The 22,116-nt window shown below is 52.5% G+C and overlaps 6 protein-coding genes across 6 annotated transcripts; 3 read left to right on the top strand and 3 right to left on the bottom strand.

Moving 5' to 3' along the window:
- Positions 1–63: 63 nt before the first annotated feature.
- IUM83_02040 (putative cysteine protease family C59) lies at positions 64–1,497 on the bottom strand (the record flags this gene model as incomplete). Its single annotated transcript, XM_067925936.1, has 1 exon — positions 64–1,497. The coding sequence occupies one exon, from the start codon at positions 1,495–1,497 to the stop codon at positions 64–66; it is 1,434 nt and encodes a 477-aa protein (XP_067800948.1).
- A 1,114-nt stretch (positions 1,498–2,611) lies between these two features.
- On the top strand, positions 2,612–4,411 carry IUM83_02039 (putative ferric reductase; the record flags this gene model as incomplete). The annotated part of the gene is made up of 1 exon (XM_067925935.1): positions 2,612–4,411. One exon carries the CDS (start codon positions 2,612–2,614, stop codon positions 4,409–4,411), a length of 1,800 nt encoding a protein of 599 aa, XP_067800615.1.
- Positions 4,412–7,167: 2,756 nt separating this feature from the next.
- IUM83_02038 (ABC transporter-like protein) lies at positions 7,168–9,319 on the top strand (the record flags this gene model as incomplete). The annotated part of the gene is made up of 2 exons (XM_067925934.1): positions 7,168–7,207; positions 7,287–9,319. The coding sequence occupies 2 exons, from the start codon at positions 7,168–7,170 to the stop codon at positions 9,317–9,319; spliced, it is 2,073 nt and encodes a 690-aa protein (XP_067800616.1).
- A 250-nt stretch (positions 9,320–9,569) lies between these two features.
- On the top strand, positions 9,570–10,166 carry IUM83_02037 (atp-binding cassette superfamily; the record flags this gene model as incomplete). Its single annotated transcript, XM_067925933.1, has 1 exon — positions 9,570–10,166. One exon carries the CDS (start codon positions 9,570–9,572, stop codon positions 10,164–10,166), a length of 597 nt encoding a protein of 198 aa, XP_067800618.1.
- A 668-nt stretch (positions 10,167–10,834) lies between these two features.
- IUM83_02036 (putative xylanase) lies at positions 10,835–12,286 on the bottom strand (the record flags this gene model as incomplete). The annotated part of the gene is made up of 3 exons (XM_067925932.1): positions 10,835–11,806; positions 11,878–11,988; positions 12,056–12,286. The coding sequence occupies 3 exons, from the start codon at positions 12,284–12,286 to the stop codon at positions 10,835–10,837; spliced, it is 1,314 nt and encodes a 437-aa protein (XP_067800619.1).
- An 8,458-nt stretch (positions 12,287–20,744) lies between these two features.
- On the bottom strand, positions 20,745–21,185 carry IUM83_02035 (DNA binding protein; the record flags this gene model as incomplete). The annotated part of the gene is made up of 1 exon (XM_067925931.1): positions 20,745–21,185. One exon carries the CDS (start codon positions 21,183–21,185, stop codon positions 20,745–20,747), a length of 441 nt encoding a protein of 146 aa, XP_067800803.1.
- Between the last annotated feature and the right edge of the window lie 931 nt (positions 21,186–22,116).

Genomic DNA, 22,116 nt, shown 5'->3' with positions numbered 1-22,116 from the left:
GATGCAGTGCATGAAAACCCTGGAGAATCACCTACAACATCCCCCCTTATATGCTTCCCGCCATTAAATGTCGGCGATGGGCTGATAACCGCTTTGGCGTCGAAGGCAGTCCGTGATAATCATCTTCCACCCCACCGAGAGCAGCGCTGTCAGCATTCCACCAGCGACGGATCCAACGATAAAAACCCACGCGGGGGAGATGCTCTCGACCTCATCGTCCAGCTGCATCTGTGCGGTGGCGGCAAGGAACTGTTGTTGGTCACTCATCTCGGCTACAGTTGGGCGTTCTTTGAAATGTGGCTTCGTGTCGATCTTGCGGAATGCAACAGAGGGGTCTTGCGCCTGAGAGAGAGCAGCCTCGACTACCGAACGTGGAGGCAGATCTTTGGTTCGCATCACGTTACGATCGTCAAGAAGCGGTACAGTCGAGTCCAAGAACCAAATTCCGTACGAGACCGGAATCAATCGACGCGCGTGCGGGTCAGCCCAATCCAACATGTCCAAACTCACTCGTCGCAGTAGTTGGTTGGCGGTAGAACGAATGTACAGCATGCGTCTCTTGTGGTCCCTCACGACCGACCACTGAGTGGCTTCCCCCATTGGTGGACGCACCACCGTATTCAGCAAATGCAAAGCATCCGACACCACTCGCTGCTCCTCCGTCGCCTCCACGTATGAAGCATGCACTGAAGGAGCACTGTAGCCCTCTTTAATTTTCTGGTTCAGCACTGAAAGTCTCACGAACCTCTCGGACGACCCATATCCTCCCGGAAGTAGATTCCCAGTGTTGATATTGCCCTCAGCTTCACCCAAATGCTTGTCCAGTAGTTCCAGTTGCTGTTCCAACGGTGGATCGTTAGTCAGCACTCCATTTGGGTTGTTGTGAAAAATGGGTACTCCATTTAGGAACTCGATGACCAAATTGTGCCCATTTCGGTCATGCACACTGACGTGCAGCGGCGCTGTCTGGGCCTTGCCGTCGGCTGGAGCTTGCACATGGAGCACTTGTTGCGCCACTTGCCCATTTATCCCGGCAAGTTGCACTTTTTGGAGCCCAATTTTCACCTCCTCCACGGTGGCGAAGTTGCCCAAAATATAGGAACACAGCGAATTGACCACAGGCTTGGACACGTTGAAGCCACCTTGTTCAGGTGTAGGGTACTGCGAGGCCTCCAGATAGAGCCAGGCAGCCGAGAGGCCGGCCTCGTTCAGGCCGTCAGTGGCCACATTGACGCCGTACACGTTGGCGGCCACGAAGCCCAATTTATTGGTCCACTGGAAATCTGGGCACTTGGGACACCCCGAAACGGGCAACTCTTGGAAATGGGTCCCTCTCGGGATCACCTCCAGCGTCGAGTCGAGATCGGCCTGGAAGTCCATGGAGCGGCCGCTGACGACGCTGCGCGGCGAGGCGGAGGACGACAACAGGAAGTCCGAGCAGCCGTGGACGGCGGGCGCCAGCAGATGCAGCAGCCCCAGCAGCAGAAATGGGGCCATCGGAGCTCGTCGAATGGGATTTTGGGGAACTGTGGATATGGATTCTGTGAGCGCTGATTGGTCGAACGCGGGTGCGTGTTTAACTTGAGTGACGCACATATTTATAGTGTGCACCACATATGTTGTACTTCAACGTGATCAGCCAATCGGAACGCCTGGCGCAGTTCTGGACGAGTTGCCAGTAGGTATGCAGCTACAAGTATATGACAAGTGTGCAGTCCACAGCTGCTGATGTTTACAATGGAACCCTCCAACCTGCAATCCGCTGTGCAGCTTGGCGTGAGAAAATTGTCCTGCGACTGTCAAACACTTGTGGTGCTTTTTATCATGGATCGAGTGGATTTTCCTTGTGCTGCGTAAATTCGCATCGCTGGTGTTACGGTATTAATATCGTCCACCATACGTTTGACTGCAACTTGTCGCACAACTCGCATCGACTAAATAATCGAACTCAAATCCCAGCTGTTGATCGCTCGCTGGGCTCGAGATCGTCGGACAGCAAAGTGCATCTCGACGCTTGCGCGCGGTGGTGCAGCATCGGACATGGCTTCAGTGCAGGCATCGAGATCTGGCCAAGCCGTGTCCATTGTTGACTGCAGCCAAGTACGTGTACAGGAACCCGGGAACAGCAATCATGCAGCTTCGCATGCCAGCGCTGATTACAGAGTACATGCTATCACTGCGGCTGCGGGAAGTCGACAGGCTTCGAAGGCAATCGATGCCTGGACGTTGAGTACGCAGATGGCTCCGACGGATACAGTACATACACGTTCAATAGTTGAGTCAAGCCGCTACGAATCGTCACTTATCGTAGTGCGATAAGTTATCGTACTACGATAAGTGACGATAAGTGTTAGTCGTGTCCAACGTGTTGCAGGCCGTGTGATCGTCGATCGCCTGCAGATCGACGCGCCAGACGTTGAAGCAGCGGTCGGACTTGGTACCGATGGCCTGTCCGTGGGAGGCGTGTCTCGCACAAAGCGGTGCTGCTACGATTCGGACACCATGGTGTGGTCGTAAACCGCAAGTGTATTATGCCTTCTTCACCGCTGCCAAGACCCCGGCATTCTCAAAAAGTCCTCGTGCCCGACACTCCACTTCTGGGTCGTCTACAATGGCCGTCCCCAACTCACCCAAGACGCCCAAGGCCGACTACGCTGCAGTCATGGACGACGAGGCCAAGACCCTGAGCAAGCAGCCGAGTCTACCCATTCTCGCTTCTGGCGCCAAGCATGACATGTGGGAACCTTCATCGGCTCGTTCGGGTGACTATGACTACATCAACGACCTGCAGACTGCGCCACCTCGTTCGAAAGAGTCGTGTCTTCCGTCGCCTCTCCGGACACTCGCTCGGGCGTGGATGGTGCTGCGCTGGCAGCTCGCTCGCAACTTCTTCTCCGTGCCGCTACCCTTCCTCACCTCGATGTTCGACGTTAAGTTGGGCGATCTGTTCATCACACTCCCGATATGTGTGGTCTTCATCATCACAACGGCGATGCAAGCCATCAACGACCGCGAAGTGGAGGGCTCGGGTGGTCCACCGACCGTCGGTCTGCTAGTCGTGTTCATTCTCACCGTCCGAAACAACTCGGTTCTCCTCGCGCTGACTGGCATTTCCTACGAGCGTGTGCTGTTCTACCACAAGGTCGCCGCTCTGGTGACGATCATCCTGTCGGGACTGCACGGTCTCGCTTACATCCTCGCCCACAACAAGGGCGAGATTTCCGGAGAAGGCAGCATGGTATTTTCTGGCACCGTTGCGTTCGGCGCCATGGTGCTCATGTTCGTGCTCTCGCTCGGTTTCGTGCGCCGCAAGTTCTTCGAGTTCTTCATGCGCGCGCACTGGATCCTGTTCATCGTCGTGTTGGTGTTCGCAGTCATGCACGGAGCCTCGGCCGCTTTGATTGGCGTCATTCCGTGGGCAATCGACATGGCATTTCGCCACGCCTACCGTCCTCGCGTGTACGCTCGTGGGCCGATCACCGGTGGAAAGCAGGCGGGAGATGCGCCTGCAAATGTTGTCTCCGGCCAGCAAATGGGGGTCATTGCGCGTGACCAAGTGACTGTGACGTCGCTGCGTGGCAGCGTCCTGCAGATCCAGTTCCCCCGTGTGCGCAAGGACACTGGCGAAGTATTCAACTACGAGGCAGGACAGTACGTGTTCCTGTGCGTGCCGAGCATCTCGAACCTGCAGTGGCACCCGTTCACGATTTCGTCGTCTCCGCACGAGCCGATGGTGAAGTTCCACATCAAGGCACTCGGAGACTGGACCTACAAGCTGCAGTCGATGGTTGTTGCTGTCTCGGGAGGAGATGACGTTGTTGCCCCCTTTGACATTCTGGTGGACGGTCCCTACGGCAGCGTCTCGATCGATATCGAGAATGCGTCCACGTACTCTCATTTCGTGCTGTTTTCCGGCGGCATCGGCATGACTCCCATGCGCTCAATCGTGAACTGGCTGCATCACGATGTCCACCATGGAGGTCGTTCTGGTGTCGAGCGCGTTCACTTTGTGTGGTCCGTTCGCGACCGCGAAATGATCCACAGTCTCATCGTCGACGAGGCCCACAAGACCGGAGAGTTCAAGGGTGAGAGCTACTTCCCAAATGGAGTCGTCTACGACCGTGGTGGAGCTTTCTCGAGTGAGATCTACCTCACTCGTTCGGAGTGCGACATCGAGTCGGCTGATATTGAACGCCACCTTGAGGGAAAATTACGCTACGGCGCTCGTCCTGACATTGCTGCCACGCTGCGCTCCATCGGCGAGCAAGCGAAGCAGAGCGGCAAAAAGCGAGTGGGAGTGCTGGTCTGTGGCCCGTTGAGCATGGTGCGCGACGTGATCGACAAGAGTTTGTCGCTGTCGTGGGAGATGAAGATGCGCTTTGATGTGCACAGCGAGGTGTTCGAGTTTTAAGTTGTAGTGCACAACGTAGTTTAGCCTATTGTTCATATCAAAACGTGCGATTGCTCTTCAATTGTTGCAGTGTGTACAAGCGTGAATTGAACTCGAGCAAGTAGTATGCGGTGAAGCGCTACGCCGATAGATGATGCAGCAGCAGTCGGAGCCCTTGCTGCCAGAACGAGCAGTGGTGAGCCGACGGAAGTTAACTGCTCATATCATCGCTGGTCTGCCCCGTGGTCTGCTACCAAAGCTTTTGCAGTGGTGAAATCTTCGAAATCTTCGTCTACATGTAGTATCAAAACGAAAACCCAATGCTGCTGTACACATGGCAGCGCAAAAAGGGATAGTTCTTGGCGTTACCCTGTGCACTTCAGGCTTTTCTTGTGGCTACTAGGGGGACTCCGGTTAGCAGCCAGCAGAATGTTTGAGCGCTCGTTAAATGTATTTTGCTCGAGCTCGCAAAGAGTTGGCGAATATACACATTACGAGAGACCGAAGGTGTCGCGAACTTGAGAATGCTGGACAACACAAGCTGGTCAAGATCGAACTGCACGTATCGATCTTGTCGGGTCCAGGTGGCTGATTTCGGAATTGTATGATGCTCAGGAGTGCAAAGTTGCTCTTTATCGGTAGCCCTTGGGATGGAGAGTTAATTAGGAGCTTGAGATGATGCTCTCGTAAACTATCAGTGTGGTCATGATAGGACGGGGCAAGTGCACATCGAGGTATTCGAGTCCCCAGCTCACCTCCAGCATCTGAAGAAGTGCCTCGACGCACGCTTCGATATACGGGTCGTAAATTGGGTCTCTGTTCTCCTAGTGGTCAATACAGAAGGAATCTTAAACCACGCTTATCGAAAGCAGACTGTTGTTGTCACTCTGAGCTTCTGCTAGCCACTCCACGTTACGCAAATTGTAGCCAAATTCATCAGCACACCCATTGTAATGGCTGAAGTTGAATCGAAACAGAGCGAATACGCAGCAGAACACCAGCTCTTGGAGGTTTGGACAATGTTGAAGAATATCTTCAAAACCGCCCACGTGGTAGCGAAGACCTAGGGACGTCAGCGGCAATCCTATCGCATCAAGAAACACCGGCAAACCGTCCGAGATTATTCCATCCTCTCCCCATATCCGATCTGAACCGATGTGATACCACCACGCGAGCCACCACACCTCGTGGCTGCTGTTTGGAATTCTAAAAAGTCGCGTAACACTTGACATCGACCGAGGCCTGGAACGATCTCGTCCACTCATACACTAATTCCATCATCGCTGAAAGTTCGCACAAAATGAATTGGTGACTCAAACGCGATTTGATCCCATATCAGAATTGATTCGCCTTCGTTGTCAAACTTCCACCGAATTGGAGCCCCACTTCTCAGCGTGCAATCCCGTGGGACCACCAATCCTCGAGGTCGGTCTAATAGCTCCTCTTCTGGGTGTTCCGAGCTCACGACAGCAACACTACCTATCATCTCCTCAGCGTGCATTCTCCGACACACATCAGCGCTAGCGACTTCAGTGACGAGCACACCCGCGCTCGCTTCGAGAAGAACGCATACGCGATCCACTCCCACCAGCGCCGCGCCTTGGGATACACATTAAACGTCGGTGACAAGTTCAATTTAATCGAAAGTCTGCTCGTTGTTTGTTCCCCATCATCGCCGAGTATATCGTCTCGAACCTCGCGGTCGAGCATATACTACAGTCTAGATGGATGGCACCGAGATGACAAAGCTGCGTGTCTTGCCTCACCGGTTGAACGTAGTAATAGTTGCGTATATCGACCGCTCAAGGGCGCCTCACGTTTTCACGAATCCGAGTAATGAGGATACCAAATAGCTTCGTCGCCGCGCGTTCATTTCTTTCAATATCGTGGGCGAATCTGAGCCGCAAATGAAACTGCGAAAACCGCACGTTGTTCCTCATCGTAGTCTCGACCAGATCCACCGTTTCACGGTCTGCTTCATCAGAAATTAGCGCTCTTGGGCTTCAACTCGAACGTGCATCTCAGTGATCCTGGCGCTAGTTTGAAATCTTGCCGCTGCGCTCGAATCTTGTGCTCAACTCTCCAAATACATTTCATGCGGTCGATCGACTCACTCCACCTCACTTTGACAAAAACCTTGACGTTCATACCTGCTGGCAATGCCTTCGTGATCTCCGTCAGTGCCTGAGCGTATTCATCACTGGGATTGCTGTACCAACGAGTTCAACAGAGCCGGACAAGGTCCAAATCGACCGAACCCTCCATCGTCCTCATTCACTACGCCTACTATCAGTTGAAATCGGGGTAAGATTTCGTCGCCGTACTTGGCTTCTCCCTTTTGAGCAAACTTTTTGAAGTCACGACGAGCACAGGTCATGTACAGTCCACAGTAATTTTTCCAGCAAGAATCGTCACGCTTTATATAGTCCACGTTCGCCACAGCGCCAACGCCTCTTGCATCTGGTGAGAATGTTTTTGCTCAGTTTAAACCACACGAAGGAACCGTTGCGAGTATCTCAAACTCCTCCTTCTTGATCTGGTAATTCGTATCCCTTGCACCACGGCAACAGACTCGGCAATCAACGACCCTTTTTAGAAAGGTTCAAATTTGAAAGGTTCAAAATTTGAACAGATTTAATCTGATAGGAACTCCGAATATTGATCATGTTGAAGATCTCATTTGAAAGGGATTACGTAACCCTTTCACCGACACTGCGAACCGCCAACAATTTGCCCTCGACGCCACGACAACTAACCTCTCTGCACTGGACTGGACGCTGCTTCGCCTTCCGCCGCCTGCTAGCAGCTTCGGCGTCGGTGCGTGTTGCCCGCAACCTCTCCCTTCTCTTAATTCTTATTTGTACTGTATATGTAATCCACTCGCTGTCTCTCTTAGTTGGTCGACAGTACCAGTTTCCAGAGACCTTCTTGCTTTTCTGTATTGACATGATGCGTATTCGGAACAGCGCCAACGCCGTATCAAGTATAGAAGACCCTTCTTCTCCTCAACCTTACCTAGACCTCTCTACTCCTCGCAGCCATGCTAGTTCTCTCAAAAATGATATACCACCCCGACCAAGACATCAACACGAGGCGCCCCACCTCACGCTGGAATGGCGTGCACTGCAACTGGGCGTAACGGTGCAGAACCCTCAAACCAAGGAACCGGAGCAGAAAACCATCCTTGAATCCATGAGCGGCGTGGCCCGACCCGGGGAATTGTTGGTGGTCATGGGGCCGTCGGGGGCGGGCAAGAGCTCCCTGCTCGACTGCATCTCCGGTCGAAACAATGCCATTAAGGGCCAAGTGACCGTGAACGGGTCGCCCTGGACGAAGCCCTTGAAGCGGTTCGCCGCCTACGTGATGCAGGAGGATTTGTTCCATTCCACACTGACGGTGAAGGAGCATTTGGCGCTGCAGGCGAGGCTCAGGATGAGCGGGTCCTTCTCGAGAGAGCAGTATCTCGGTAGGGTGGCCACGCTGCTGGAAGAGTTCGGACTCGCCAAGAGCAAGGACACGCTCATTGGCGGCTGGATGCAGCGAGGCATTTCGGGAGGCGAGCGGAAGAGGCTGGCGCTGGCGACGGAGCTGCTGACCAACCCGTCCGTGCTGTTTGCCGACGAACCGACCTCCGGGCTGGATAGTTTCATGGCCAAGTCGGTCGTGCAGCAGTTGCGAAGGCTGGCAGTGCATGAGAGGAGGACGGTGGTGGCCACGATCCACCAGCCGTCGTCCGAGGTGTTCGCGTTGTTTGACCGCCTGGAGCTGCTGGCGGACGGAGCCACAATCTACCAAGGAAAGGCGGAGGATGTGGTGGAGTACTTTGCGAAATGCGGGTTCGAGTGCCCGACGTTTATGAATCCGGCGGACTTCTTCATGGAGAAGATCGTGGTGGTGGATGCTGACACCGACGAGGCTGGCGTCGAGCGGGTCCGAGCTTTGAAAGAGGCCTGGAAGGCTCAGCGAAGCAATGCGATCGAAGTTGTCAACCCGCAGGACGTTAATGGCTCGACATCGAGCGGGAACATGATGTCGACGACCGGTCCGAATGCAGACGCAGTGGAGTTTGAGGACTCGCGAGCGTCGGTGTGGGGGCAAATCCACGTCTTGGCGACGCGCAACGCGATGAGGTTGCTACGAGATAAAACAGCTTTGAGGTTGCAGAGCGTACAGACTCTGGTGACCACGCTGCTTGTCGGTATCATCTTCTTCCAGCTGACACTGGACCAACAAGGCGTGTCGAATTTCTCCGGGGCCTTCTTCTACATGGTGACGGAGCAGGTCTACGGAGCTTCCATGCCGGCCATCATGTCCGTGCCGATGGAGCTGCCCATTGTGTACCGCGAGTACGACATCGGACTGTACTCCGTGGCGGCTTGGTACGCGGCCAAGAACTTGTGCGAGCTGCCTCAGCAGGTAGTATTGCCTATTATCAGCTTGCTGCCGCTCTACTTCTTGGTGGGTATCGGTCACGACTTCAGCATGTACATCCAGATGCAGCTCGTGATGATCCTGCTGCACAGCGCGTGCGTGGCATTCGGGTACTGCATTTCGTGTGTGTGTCGCCGCATCGACATCGCGCCGCTCGCGGGCAACATCGTGCTGATGCCTCTGCTGCTGCTGGGTGGTCTCTTCATCGACCCCAGCGACGTGCCTGCAGTGCTGCGCTGGGTCCAGTACATCACGCCTTTCCGATACGGTTACTACGGGCTCATGCGAGTGTTCTGGCGACGAGTTGATGAGGTCTCATGTGACGATGTGGCTGCTGGAGACTCGTGTGCAGCTCGCACTGGGCTGGAGGTGCTGGCGAACAAGGGCATTTCCAACAGATCGGTCGCGTCCGACTTGTGGCTGCTGTTGGCATTGAGCGTTGGGTTCCGAGTGATCGGCTACGTGGCTCTAGCTGTAAACGTCGGGAAAAGAAAGTAATGATATCCAAGCTCTGGCAAGCCGTAAGTTGCAGAGCTCCATGCATCCGTTACGAATTTGCCAGTCGCGAGCGAATCCGCTCAAGCTAACGACCACCAGAAACGTCCGTTTCGAGTGCCTGACGAGGCTCCACCCTACGTTCCGGTGGTCTCGAAAGGATGGATCCGTCCTCAGCGCGAGTCTCTTGCTCATTCACGAATTTCGCTCGTCAAACCCAAGTCAGCCCAAGCCAAGAACTTCCCAGCGAACTATGGTGCGACTCACGGAAGCCATCGCAGTTTTATCGCTCGTTTCGGCGCTGGTCGATCCCGTGGTCGGCTACCAAAGCTTCGTGGCCAAGCTCCCGAACGGTGACAACGTGTCTGGCGTTGCGGCGATCGGCCACGTCAACGTGGACGGCGGGGGCCCGCGGAACGCTTTCGGCACGGACTTCGACGACATGGGCCAAGCGTGGACCACGGAGTTGTGTAAGACGGACTCGGACGGCGACGGACAAACCAACGGCGAGGAGCTCGGCGACCCGTGCTGTGAATGGGACGAGAAGGCTGCCAGCACGCCTCTGTGGACCAAGGGGGTGTCCAACCCGGGAGATAAATCCAGTACTTCGGACAAGTCGGCGTGGCCTGCGTACACGTGCTCCAGTACCAACAGTACGTCAAGCTCGACCTCTAGCAACTCGGGCTCTCACGCGGTTGACGTCGGGCAGAAGGAGAACACGACTGCAACTACTGCCAGTAGTTCCAGTGGCTCTTGTACCACCAAGTCAGCAACGACGTCGCGGGCTTCAACTGCTGCTAAATCGGCCATCGGCGGCCTGATTGCACTGGTGTTCGCCTTGGTTGCTTAGAGCTGTTTCAGAAGTAAGAGATACGTTACCTCGTTATATACTCGTGTACTCCAACGCACCATAGATTTCAACTGACATTGTGTACTCCTGCTAAATTCTACGAGCGCTGACAGCAACACACGCAATACTTGAGTTTTTCTAGTGCCGACGATACGAATCCTTTCGAGGCGTTTACTGACGGCAGATCAGCTTTAACGTGCTGGACGTAGTTTCCCGACGGCTCTGGCGCTGGTTCCCATGTCAATATTTCCTGCGAGTACTTCTTCCCGTCTGCGCCCAGCATTGGTACACTTGCCTGCGTGTTTAGTCGCTTGGTGGATCCAGACTGCTTGAACTGCTCCATTACAGGGACGAAATCGTGCTCGGACATCTGAGGCAATTAATCCCTGCTAGCGCAGTCGTAGCGTGCTGTTTCAAGAATGAGCAGAGCCATCAAGGTAGCTTTGATGTTTATTACTCCAAGACGACCAAAATGATTGTGCATGTCATCGAAAATCCACCGTCACTTGAGATAGTGAGCCAACTGAAGAAGCAGGTGTTACCATCGTATTGCGCTACAGGCCATCAATCTGTGTATTACGCTACAACCCAACCCAAAATGTATCTACCAGGCATGAATGGATTTCCATTCATCACTAAAACCGCCGACCAAATCGAGATCCTCCGCTCTAGTTTTGCTGGTAAATGTCGTTCGCAGGTGCCACCGTTCCGGGGTTGACACCACCAGTCTTCCCGAACCCCCAGCTGTACTGATTCGTCCAGGTTGAAGGATCTTCTTGGGTTGAAGGAGCTTGGGTTGAAGGAGCTTGAGTTGAAGGAGCTTCGGTTGAAGGAGCAGAGGTCGAAGCAGCCGAAGTTTGCGTCGTGTTGGTCACTCCGGAGCCAGATCCGTAGGTCTGCGGGGTGTTTTTCGACTGTGTCGCGCTCGATCCTCCCCAGCCAGCCACAATACCGTCGTACAGGGATTTACGCACGAGCTCCGAGTTGGCTCCGCCTGGCTGGTACCAAGGCAGCGGCGCCTTGGTGCTGAGCCACGAGTAGTTGTCGTCGTAGCCCCAGATCGTGACGCCGACGCACTTCTCCACTTGCTTGCAAGCCGCGACGATGTTCGTGTAGACGTTCGACTGCTGCGTTTGCTCTTCCGCCGATGGCGAGGACGAACTCGCCGTGACATCGACCTCAGTGAGGGCGACGTCCAGTCCAAGCGCAGTGAAGCGCTCCAAGTTGGCCGCCAGATCAGCGGCGGAGGACGTGTCGGAGGACGCACAGTGAGACTGGAAGCCAACGCCGTCGACCGTGATACCGTCGTCCAGCAGCTTCTTGATCATGTTGAGCACCGCAGTCGACTTGGCGTTGATCGTGTTAGTGTTGTAGTCGTTGTAATACAGCTTGGTCTTGAGGCCGAGCGACTTCTTCACCTGGTTGGCGGTCTTGAAGGCGGTCGTGAGGAAGTCCATACCCGTCGTCTTGTACCAGAACGAGTCGCGCATCTGGGCGTTGTCGCCCATGACCTCGTTGGCGACGTCCCAGGCGTAGCACGAGTCCCCAAAGTGCGTCATGACCTTAGTGATGTGGTTCTCGAGCGCGCTCAGCATCTGCTCCTTGCTCAGACCCTGGACCCACTGAGAAGTCTGCGAATGCTGCGAGACGAGCAAAACAAAACAACAGTTAGTTGTCGGGTATTCATCAGAAAATCTTGAACAAGACATACCCAGGTCAAGGTGTGGCAGCGCACTTGTGCGCCCATTTCCTTGGCGAGAGCCACAACTGCGTCACCACCGTCAAAAGTGAAGGAGCCCTGTGTTGGCTCGGTAGCATCCCACTACGAAAGCGCACAATAGGTTAGAAACCAAACAAAGGTAAGTTATGTAGGATCAAAAGTCGCCTACCTTCATCGAGTTGCCCGGGGTGATCATGCTGAAGTCGTGGCTGTTTTTGAGGACTTTGAGCGCGGCGGAGTCCTTCATATCCTGGTCCACCGCCGTGCCCATGTACTTGCCCGCAGCCTTGGCCATGTCGTTCAAACCGCTGGAGCCAGAGTAGGTGGACTTGGTGATGCTGTCGCCCGCCACCACATTGAGCGAGCCGATGCCCACGGCGAGAGCAATTGTGCACTTCATTGTCACGTCGAAGGTGGAGAGCTGCGCGTCGGAAAAAGGAAAATGAAGAGCCCAGCGGGACTTTCACGTTCCTTGGGCTCCGCTCAATTCAACCGGATAAACATGAGATCGGGTAAACGCCACATGGCAATGCTGCACTCGCCACACTTTTACTGTTCGAAGAAGGAGAATTGCCGCCATACGCCTTGTAGAGGCACGTCGGGCTGCGAAAGATATGCTGCCCGACTCAACAGTGCAAACGATTATGGTACGGAGATTGCGGACACTGTGAACATTGAGAGCGCTGCTGGCATCCTGTACACGTACTGTAGGCAGACCATGACACTACAGTGTGCTGAGAAGGAGAGTTCTTGTTGTACACAGGGATTGCCAGTAGCACTCGATCCTACTACAAAATAGTAAATTACTACTACTACTACTAGTACTATAGTACCTATTACTTTTCACCAACGAGTACATACTGGTGAGTTCAGTAAGTGATAAAGAGTACTATTTAGTACTGGTCACTCCCAAAAGAAACTGTAAAGCCGATTCCATACAAATGTCAAGATAAATATCCTACTTGCATCTTAACCATAACTCATGGAACAATTACTTGCCTGTGAGTTCCATGTTGCCTTCTTTTTTTCTTTGACGCCGTCGAGGCACCAAAGTTGTCTCAGATTATATCTACACGCAGATAGCGGTAGCATGAAGGGTACGTTAAAATAATGCCGTTGGGATAGAACTCGAGAAGGCGCTTGTACACAACATACATTGGTGTGCTTAGACATCTGACCGCAGAAGCTATCTTGTGGCGGAGACACAGCCCGCGAATCACTGTTCATGTGCCATGCAGTTGCTGCGCCGTCAAGTTGCTGCAGGCGGGTCGCTTTGGTCAATACTGGAGCGATTCCCGCAGCAGTCTGTGCCGGAATAGATCCCAGACCAAGGAATAAACATGCAGATAAGAGACTGTAAATGTCGTCTCAGCCAATCAAAATCTGTGTGAGGGGGTCAACGTCGCACAGATCTATTCTGGCAGTCCCATACCTGCACAGATTCCTGCAGGAAGTGCTCCACAAAGTACACCTTAGCATCCCTTCTAAGTTCGATTTATATCGGAGCAATAGATTAGTACTGTAGTACTACAGTATTACTTCAGTAGTTAATGTGGACTCAAGTGCGTTTGCATTAGTGACAATTCCTGGTGGTATACCAGTGGTAATATTAATTCAGTTCATGTTGTCTTGGTGACTTTCAAAACTCACTCAAGCAGCAACATGTGCGTGAGGCATAAGTGATGACACATATGTCGCACTGAGGCTGCTGCTGCGGGTGCTGCACCGCTGAAGTCGAGCCTGGGCAAACCCACCACACACCACCGCTGAGTCTGCATTGCAGCTGCCTGTCTTCCCCTGCTCCCACGGCGTCTGTGTCGCCGCGCAAACCAAAACGAGCGTGTGTTCACCGCCACTTGGTGGAAAGGCAGGAATGGCCAGCAGAAGCCAGGAGGGGAAGATGCAATGGGAGCCGGTCGGTGCAACCCGCCAGCTTATCGGGGGTACACCTGATGTTTCATTCTGGAAGTCACCCATTGCACTGGCAATTTACTATTATGGATATATCTGGCATGTTAAAATAATCTTGGTCCAGTCTTTAATGACGAATTCAATACATGTTGTACATGTAAACTGCCAGAAGAAAATCCTCTTACTAGCAGCCCTGCTTTTACATACACCACCACAGTATCATGGTAATGGCGCCGACGCAAGGATACATCACGATCCCGTTCTGGTTCTCGTATTGTTGCGAGGCCAGCGTCAATCAACTGCACGTGCAACATCTTCTACGAATTCTGTATTTTGAACAATCCAAGCGTGCGGCACGCTGCGTGCCCAAGAGCTTGCTACACTATAATACCTTCAACGATAGCTATACATATTTCGCTAGTGCTTTTCTTGTTCAATTTATGACTGAAGGGTTTGAGTGAGTCTCTGAGCTGCATTCCAACCAAGATTTCTCTCATCTGCAGCGACGCTTCGTGCCTAAGGTGAATACGTTGGTGGATCCCAGGGAGCAGCGTTGGGGATTCTTGGTGCAGTGGTGCTCGGAGCTGAAAGGCGTCATCTGCCAGGCTGGCCTCGTTAAGAAGAGGAACTCTGACGTCCACTGTACTGCGTCTTCCCCACGACGGAGCTTCTACACCACGGATGCGGAATTCCAGACCAAGTTCCAGAAGAGACGCGAGGCGTTGGCGCTGTTGCCTGTCGTTGCCCATGTCGACTATTGTGCGTGGAAGTTCTTGCTAACTAAATTTCGTGGCATCGCGCTGCGGAGAAATGGAGATAACGGATCCGACAACGACGTCAAGGCCGAGTTCCTGCTGTCTTTGGATGGAGACACTGACACATACACGCACACGCACAACCTCGTGGGGATATGCGGCGTCCGTCAACGAGAACACCCGTCTCGGGAAATCCTCGCAGTACTATCGCAGATTGAGACCTTGGACAAAAGACTGAAACCGGATAATGATATCGAGATTCCCGTCCGACTGCAATTTCAGGCTGATCGTGAGACCGAATCACCCAGTGACACTACGAAAGAGCTCTTGAACATTAGATATGCTGAAAGTGTAGTTCGGCAAGAGTGGACTGAGTACGAGAGCCAATAAAAGGAGGACAATGTTGAGCTTGGGTCGCTGCGCTGTACTTTCGTACTGAGGTGGTCACCGATTTGTCGGAGCTCAGCGTTGGGGAGGAATTCAAGAACGCAATCGCGCTCTTGATGCTCGGTAGTGATTGGTTCTCGCACGTACAGGAGTTGTGTCTACAATTGGATAGTCAACTGGCTGCTGATGAGGACGAGGCCAAGAAAGTATTTAGGCAGGTGATTACTTGTATATTTTGTACTGCGCGCCAAGATTTGACAAGTTCGAGCTATAGATCCTTTCGGCTACGTGTGCCGGGCCAAACGTCGAACCCTCCTTCAATCGGGAAACTGAAAGCATTCAGTAATCAGATATCCGAGGCCAAGTTCGAGGCCATGTGCTCACACTTCAAGTGAACCAAACGGTTCAAAACCTCTCGTTGGGTTTAGAAATGGGTTCGATTTATTGTGCGTTTCATTCAAAATTCCCATGGGCGGTTCAGGGCCGTTCTTAACGGAGCGGGTGTGCGGTAGGCCCGGGTAGGCTGCGCACCGGCTCTGTGCAGCAGTCGGGACTACCTCGAGGGAATTTTCGATCACGGATCGGTAGGCTCCCTACGCACTACGCCCTACGCGAGGGGTGTGTGTGTGCGCTGTCCGTGGTAGGCTGCCCAGATTCTGACTCGCCATCCAAATGGATCGCCCTCGAGAGTTGCTGCGCACCATTGTCTAGCCCAGCGCGAGCTCCTTTGAATAATCTTCTCTAATGGCAAGCACCTGCGTCACTGCAGCGACACACACGACAATGTCATTCATCTCTTCATCACTGGACGAACTGCTCCATTCCTCGTCGTCCGAATCGACTAGCTGAGGGAACATACGTAGTATCTGGTTCGGGGCGTTTTGTGAATGCGACAATTTCTCGAACACAGGTACAGTCTGGTACAGCGGCCTACCGCCCTACACTTCGTCATTCTTAACGACGACGCGCAGAGTGGTACTCTCTACGCACACCGCCCTCCCAGCCTACCGCTCCGTTAAGAACGGCCCTCATCGAACCGATCGCCAGCGAACCGCCGCCCAATCGCCCTCCTGTTAAAGATAATAATCTATGTTTTTATAGAGAACAAGTGAGGGTAGATCTCACTTGCGCCAGAAGCAGCGATGGCGAGCGGCGAGAGTTCTGCAAGCGAGGACTTCACGGGGAGCGAGAATTCCGCGGCTAGCTTATCACAACACGCTCACGCACGAAGCATACGAGCTGCTCATCGAATCCACCCCTACACCGGGCGTCCTGCCGCTAGGAGGTCCTTGCAAGAAGTCTTAAGCCCCGACGATATTCAGCTAGCCCAAGATTCACCGCAGTTTGCATCACCGACCCCGAACGCCACCGGCGGTGGCCCCACGTCAATGAACCCGTCTCCTGCGATTGACCACGGCCTCTCCCCAACGCAGCACATAGCAGACAACCACCAGGCACGATTGAACTCGGAGAAGACTCCACCGATAAGGAGGTCGCCTCGGTTAGCTCGGCTCGCATCTGCGGGAGCAGACGCCGACACTCCCGATGCAGTATTGACGGCGCGTGTTGGGCCGGTTGGGTGCAGATCACCCCGTTTGGTAGAACGTCGCGCACATGCCGGCAGCCGCAATTCTGGACGGGAGAATGCAACCTCTAATGCTTTTTTGTACAGGCTAATAGTGAAGCCAATTGTCAAGCAGGCAGTGAGTCAGCGTGATGCTACAGGTGAATCACTGGAGAATTTCGTTGCTGAGGGTTCAACCTTCAGCGACATACAAAAAAAACTGTGGGAAAAGTTTCGTGAAAACATGAAGGGTAGAGCTGTGAAAGCAAACGGCGACAATTGGTCTATCCTTGAACAAGATATTAACGACTGGACTAAGATGATGCAATTTAAGTACAAACGCCACCTCATTGACATCGACAAAACAGAGCAACAGTGGAACTCGTGGCTGATCAGTCTTGAGAAGGAAGCAGTTGTTGTACGTGTATTGCTGTACATATACGAGTATGGCAGTAATATTGCTACTCTACAAGTTCTCGTTTCTTTCAAAGAAGCGTGCATTGATCCCGTAGCAACAGATCGAGCTGGAGCAGCTAGCGAATCGACTTTGCAGGAGATTGTTGATCAACTGCAGCAGAGATGGAGCTCAACATTTCAAGGGGCAGCCATATTTTGGAGAATGTGGGCAAATGATATTACTCGGAATCTAAACCGTTCAACTTGGAATGCAGCGATAGAGCAGCCTCCGCCTGGATACGTTGCAAGATTGCTCCACCCAGCTGAGTCTAATCTCGAACAACGAATATCTGGGATGTCTCGCTCAGCTAATCTAGTATTGGATTGTGTCAATGCAGCGATCGCTGCCAATAGCCAGTTACGACAAGACTGGGAGGCGTTTGGTGCTAAGCTTACAGAAAACTACAGAATGCTGGCAACTCGCAAAGCTGTTATTGAGGGGTTTATTGAAAACGTGCTTCCACCACGGGATGTAATGGACCCCATGGAAAGGATGGAGAATATTCCTGATGTTGATCATTCATAAGCTCTGTTAGTAATGTCTAACTACAAATTCCAAATTGTCTTCTTCAATTGCTCTAGTCTCAGCGCCCTCAACGCTAGTTTTCTTGCAAACTCTATTTTCCTTTGAGAGCTGGCCCACCGGATCGAAGTATCCTTGTACGGTCCAACCACAGTGCTTAAACACCTTTGTCATATCGAAAGCAGTAAAACAATTGAAAGTGCTCGCAATAAAGGGAGTAAGATCGTTGGCACTTGTTTCTGCATAGTGTCGTTGAAATGATTTCTTGATATAGCCAAACAAATATTCAATAGGATTGTAAAATGGGCAATAAGCTGGGTGAAAAATCGGAACTATCCCGATGCTTCTAAGGAAATGAATGATCTCAGGATCACAGTGTATGGCCGCACCATCCATAATCCAAACGGAATTGGACCCAGGATATAACAAAACATTTCCTTGCTTTGAATAAGCAAACCTGCGACAAGAATCCACGAATTTCGCTCTGTCAAAAGTTCCTTCTGTGTCGTAGTAGTCAATAACACCGTTTACACCTGCAAATGCTAGGATAGAAACACGAGCTTTTCTCTGATAGTCACCGCGAATTGCTACATTTTTGCCACGCAATGAATACCCACGCCGTCGAATTATTCCTCTATTGTCAAACGAAACCTCATCTAGAAAAACAAGGTTGTGATGCGTCCAATTTACACGACTTAGTTCTTCATCAAAACGAAAAACATCATTCTCTTTGATATGAAGAGCTCTTCGCTCCAAAACGTTCCAGGTGAGGCCAAAATCGTGAATAATTCTCCAGATTGATGAAATTGAGATGCTAGTGTGATGTGTGCGAATGAAGGCGTCACGGGCTTCGTCAAGATAGGAAAGAGAACGTTGCTGATAATAATCGTACAACCATCTACGCTGAGGTTTCGTGAATTTCAGGTCAGCTCTTCGGTTTGCTCGTTTAAAGGTCCCTGTGGCTTCGTAGGAATCCAATTGCTGATTGTCTTAAGATCTTTGTGGTAAATGTGAGCTAACTCCTTCCTTGAGCAGCCGAGATTGTAGTAACCGTACAGACAGTGTAAAATAGTGTTGGGGTGCGCATGGTGTTTTGTCACGGCAGCTTCCATCTTCACCCGATGCTGCGTCGCGGGAGACCACTGCAGGCAGCACAAATAACTGAGATCTAGTATAGGGTCGATTGACCGGCGATTCACCCCAAGAGTCACGAATAGATCACAGAATGGAAGTTTGGCCGAAAACGACAATACCAATTACTGTGGAAGTGGCTGGCTTACGCTTTGTTTTCGAAGCGAGTACGAGAAGGCTCGTTACTAGAATCGCTGGAGCTGAAGGGAATCGGACGCATGAGTGCGGAAGATAGCGATAGTTTTTGCGCTATCGTTGCTTCTGAGCATCCTGAGGAAGGACTGTTCGACTGCCCTCGTGGTCGAATGAAGGAAAGAGATGCTAAGTTAACCTCTGGAACTTCACCTTCCTGGAAGCTTAGTGACCTGCCGAAAGCGGATCTCTGTACTCGTCTATTTCCGTGTGAGAACGTTCAGTGGGGACGGTGAGTGAATGGGTAAGCGCGATAGTCCCTGTACACGGACATTTTTTTGTTTCGAATTGAGGTACATTAGTGTCACTTAAACTGCTTTGAGCTAACGACTGCTGATGACCTTGACGACAGACGTCTCTGACCGTCCGTCCTTGAGCCCTGGCGCTTATTAACCTGGGCTACCTCTAGATGTTAAAGTGCCGAGGCCGCGAGCCCCGAGGGGTTCTCTAGATCGTGTTGCTCCATCCAGTGTCCAACGTCGCTGGCAGCATGGTTGAAAATCTTGTCCCATCTCGAGGTGGAGCTTGCCCCGCGGGTGAGGTCTTGCTGGATGCTTTGTCTGAAGTCCATTGCTAGATTATCCAGCGCGTCCGTCATCTTGTTATATGCACGTAGGTGATGTTGCCATGACTTAACACCCAGTTTGTCTGCGAGCCGCAGACACTGCCAATACAATGACCGTAAATGCTTGGCGCGCGGCGATGTACGTGTTGCTTGCTGATGAATGATGATGCTACTATCGCCGACAATATGGAGCGGGGTCCACGTCCGACGGTCGCATTCCTTCTGCCCAATGAGGAGACCCATATATTCGGTCACATTGTTTGTGGTTGTCGATGCCGCATAGGACATACTGCCTACCCAGCAAATCTCGTGTCCCACCACACCATCGCCAACTTTGATAACCGCAGACCCACTACCCCCAGGCCCCGGATTCCCGCGTGAGCCGCCATCGAAGAAAAGGAGATAACGGCACTACCGCGTGGGTCAACTGCAAAATTGATCGGTTGCCAGTCAAGTCGAAGCACCTGTCAAACTCCTGTGCTCGCATGCTCGAAAACGTGGTGGTGTGCACCGCCACGTAAACGAAGGTGAACAGTGGCGTAACCGTGCCGAAGCCTCGAGTGGAGGGCGGCTTGATGATAATCTGCATCTACGCAATTATTGGCGTCGAAATATGACACCCGCCATCGCCAAACCGCGTGAAAATACAGCGCGGCGCCGAGCCACCAGCAGTTCTCGGCAACCCCCGTACCGCATCGCCGAAGTCTTTGTTCGCACCTGATCTGCAAGGTGTTTGTGGGTGCCAATGCTAACATGGGACAGTCCAAATACATTCGGTCAAATAAATTTTTGTAGCCATCTGGTAAATTACACACTTTTCATTCTCTGGCTATTCTTGGTTGGCGCCGCTTCGCCACGCCGCCGCTTCGCCTCTGCAGTCAGTGTTGGACTGACCGCGTGAAGCGAATTGAGGGGGGGGGGCCTTGTGTCCTAAGAGGGTTGTCGCCGTTTGGTTAATTCCCCGTCCAACACTAAAAGGTGCGTTCATCAAGCATATAGCTCTTCGCTATCGCTGTCTACTTACGCGCTGTATTGCTGTGCTCTGTAGGTCGCAGGGCCCACCGCTGTAGCTCAACGGGAGAGCGCCCTGCAAGGGAGACGGGGGTTCAACTCCTCCCAGTGGTCTATTTTCAGCTCCAAGTCGAAGAGTCACCCCAAGGTCAAGCGGTGCAACTCGGTGTTCGAAGGCGCACCTCGGTGGTCGAAGCGACAGAAGTGACGTCAGGCACTGGTGAAACGTCGATCTGCACTGCAACAACAAGGCTCGACTGCGGCACCATGCACGCAGTCACGCAGCCAGCACCGAGGCAATAACAGCGTAATGTATGCAACTGAGTGAGCGTCTTATTTTCAGTTCTTATCTGTTCGCTATGTTTAGACTATGGCTTCTTCGTAATCTTCTTCAATGTCTCTAGTAGCGTCAATAGTCTCGGTGGTGACCTCGTGCTCACGCAGAAGCATGACCATCGCGTTTAGGCTAGGCACTGTGCAGGGAGGAGCAGGAAGAGACAGAGGTTGCTCTGGCTGTAAGCTTGTCTCGATCTTCGCCTTCCGGAAGCCTGCCTTGATCGTCGTCGACGAAAGGTCCGCCCAGGCATCCTTGATCCACGTCACTAGCTCTGTACGCGTTGGCGGCAACATCTTGAAAGCCACCGCCGCGCCGGCAGCACGAACTTGGGCTACACGAAACTCGACCCATTCATGGCGGAGGCGAGCCTTGAAGGGCTGGTTCCACGCGACGTCAGCCGGTTGGCAGATGTACGTGTACCCCGGGGGAACCTTGAGGAGCTCGACATTGAGCAGGCGCGCAAACATGAGCACGTCGGTCCGCCAGTGTCCGGAAAAATCATCCCCTTGCCTGTTGTACGTTTTCTTCCTGCGTTTGCCATCTTGTCTTGGAACTAAAACTTGTTATGGCAGAAGGTGTTGTGGGTCTAACTTGACTCACTACTTTAGCTTACACGTTGCGCAACGTGTATGAGGAAGCGTAAGTACTTAGTAATTACTTAGGTTAATTATATTCGAATACACAAATATAAGTTAACTTAGGCAAGACTCCAAGTAGCTAGTTTAAGGTAAATTGAGAACTGTATTGTTTGTAAATTGATCTTCCTCTAAAATCTGCTAAAAACTGTTTATCATCTATGAAAGGGTTGACAGCGGCTGGCTGTCAGAGCCCCGCTAATATGCATGTCTCTGATTGGTAGAAAGATGCTGCTTTCTACCTATTGGTATAAAGCAGCATCTTTCTACCAATCAGATCTTTGGGTATGTGTGGACCACTCACTGTGGTGGTCCACTTCAATGTATCCATCGATGTGTCTTACACCAATGTGAGGAAGTATCCAAAACGTTTAACAGATAACGTATCTGTTAAATTCACAAGTGGCTTGCAGCCACTTGTACGTGTAACCCCGTTACACCATCCCCCCCTTAAGGTTAGACGCGCGGGGTCCCCGCACGTCAATCTTTTGGAATTGACCATTCGTCAATTCTCCGCGTTTGGAGAAGAAATCCGCGCTCATTCAACGATGAGCGCGCCTCAGAAGAAGTCCGCAAAGTCGGTGGGGAGTCATCTCTCCATCGACGACTACTTCGAACGCCAGAAGGCGAAGTACGGCGACGTCGTCGACTTCGACGACGACGATGAAGACATGGAGGGCGAGGAGGACTCGCCCTCAAAGCGTAAAGACTCAGTGTCGAGCGAATCGCTCGACCCTCACGCCAAGAACGTTCGCCCGCGTGA

Source organism: Phytophthora cinnamomi (assembly GCF_018691715.1).
Source record: "Phytophthora cinnamomi strain GKB4 chromosome Unknown Contig0, whole genome shotgun sequence".
NCBI classification, from domain to species: domain Eukaryota; phylum Oomycota; class Peronosporomycetes; order Peronosporales; family Peronosporaceae; genus Phytophthora; species Phytophthora cinnamomi.
The sequence above is the reverse complement of the archived record's forward strand: the minus strand, read 5'-3'. Positions and strand labels throughout refer to the sequence as shown.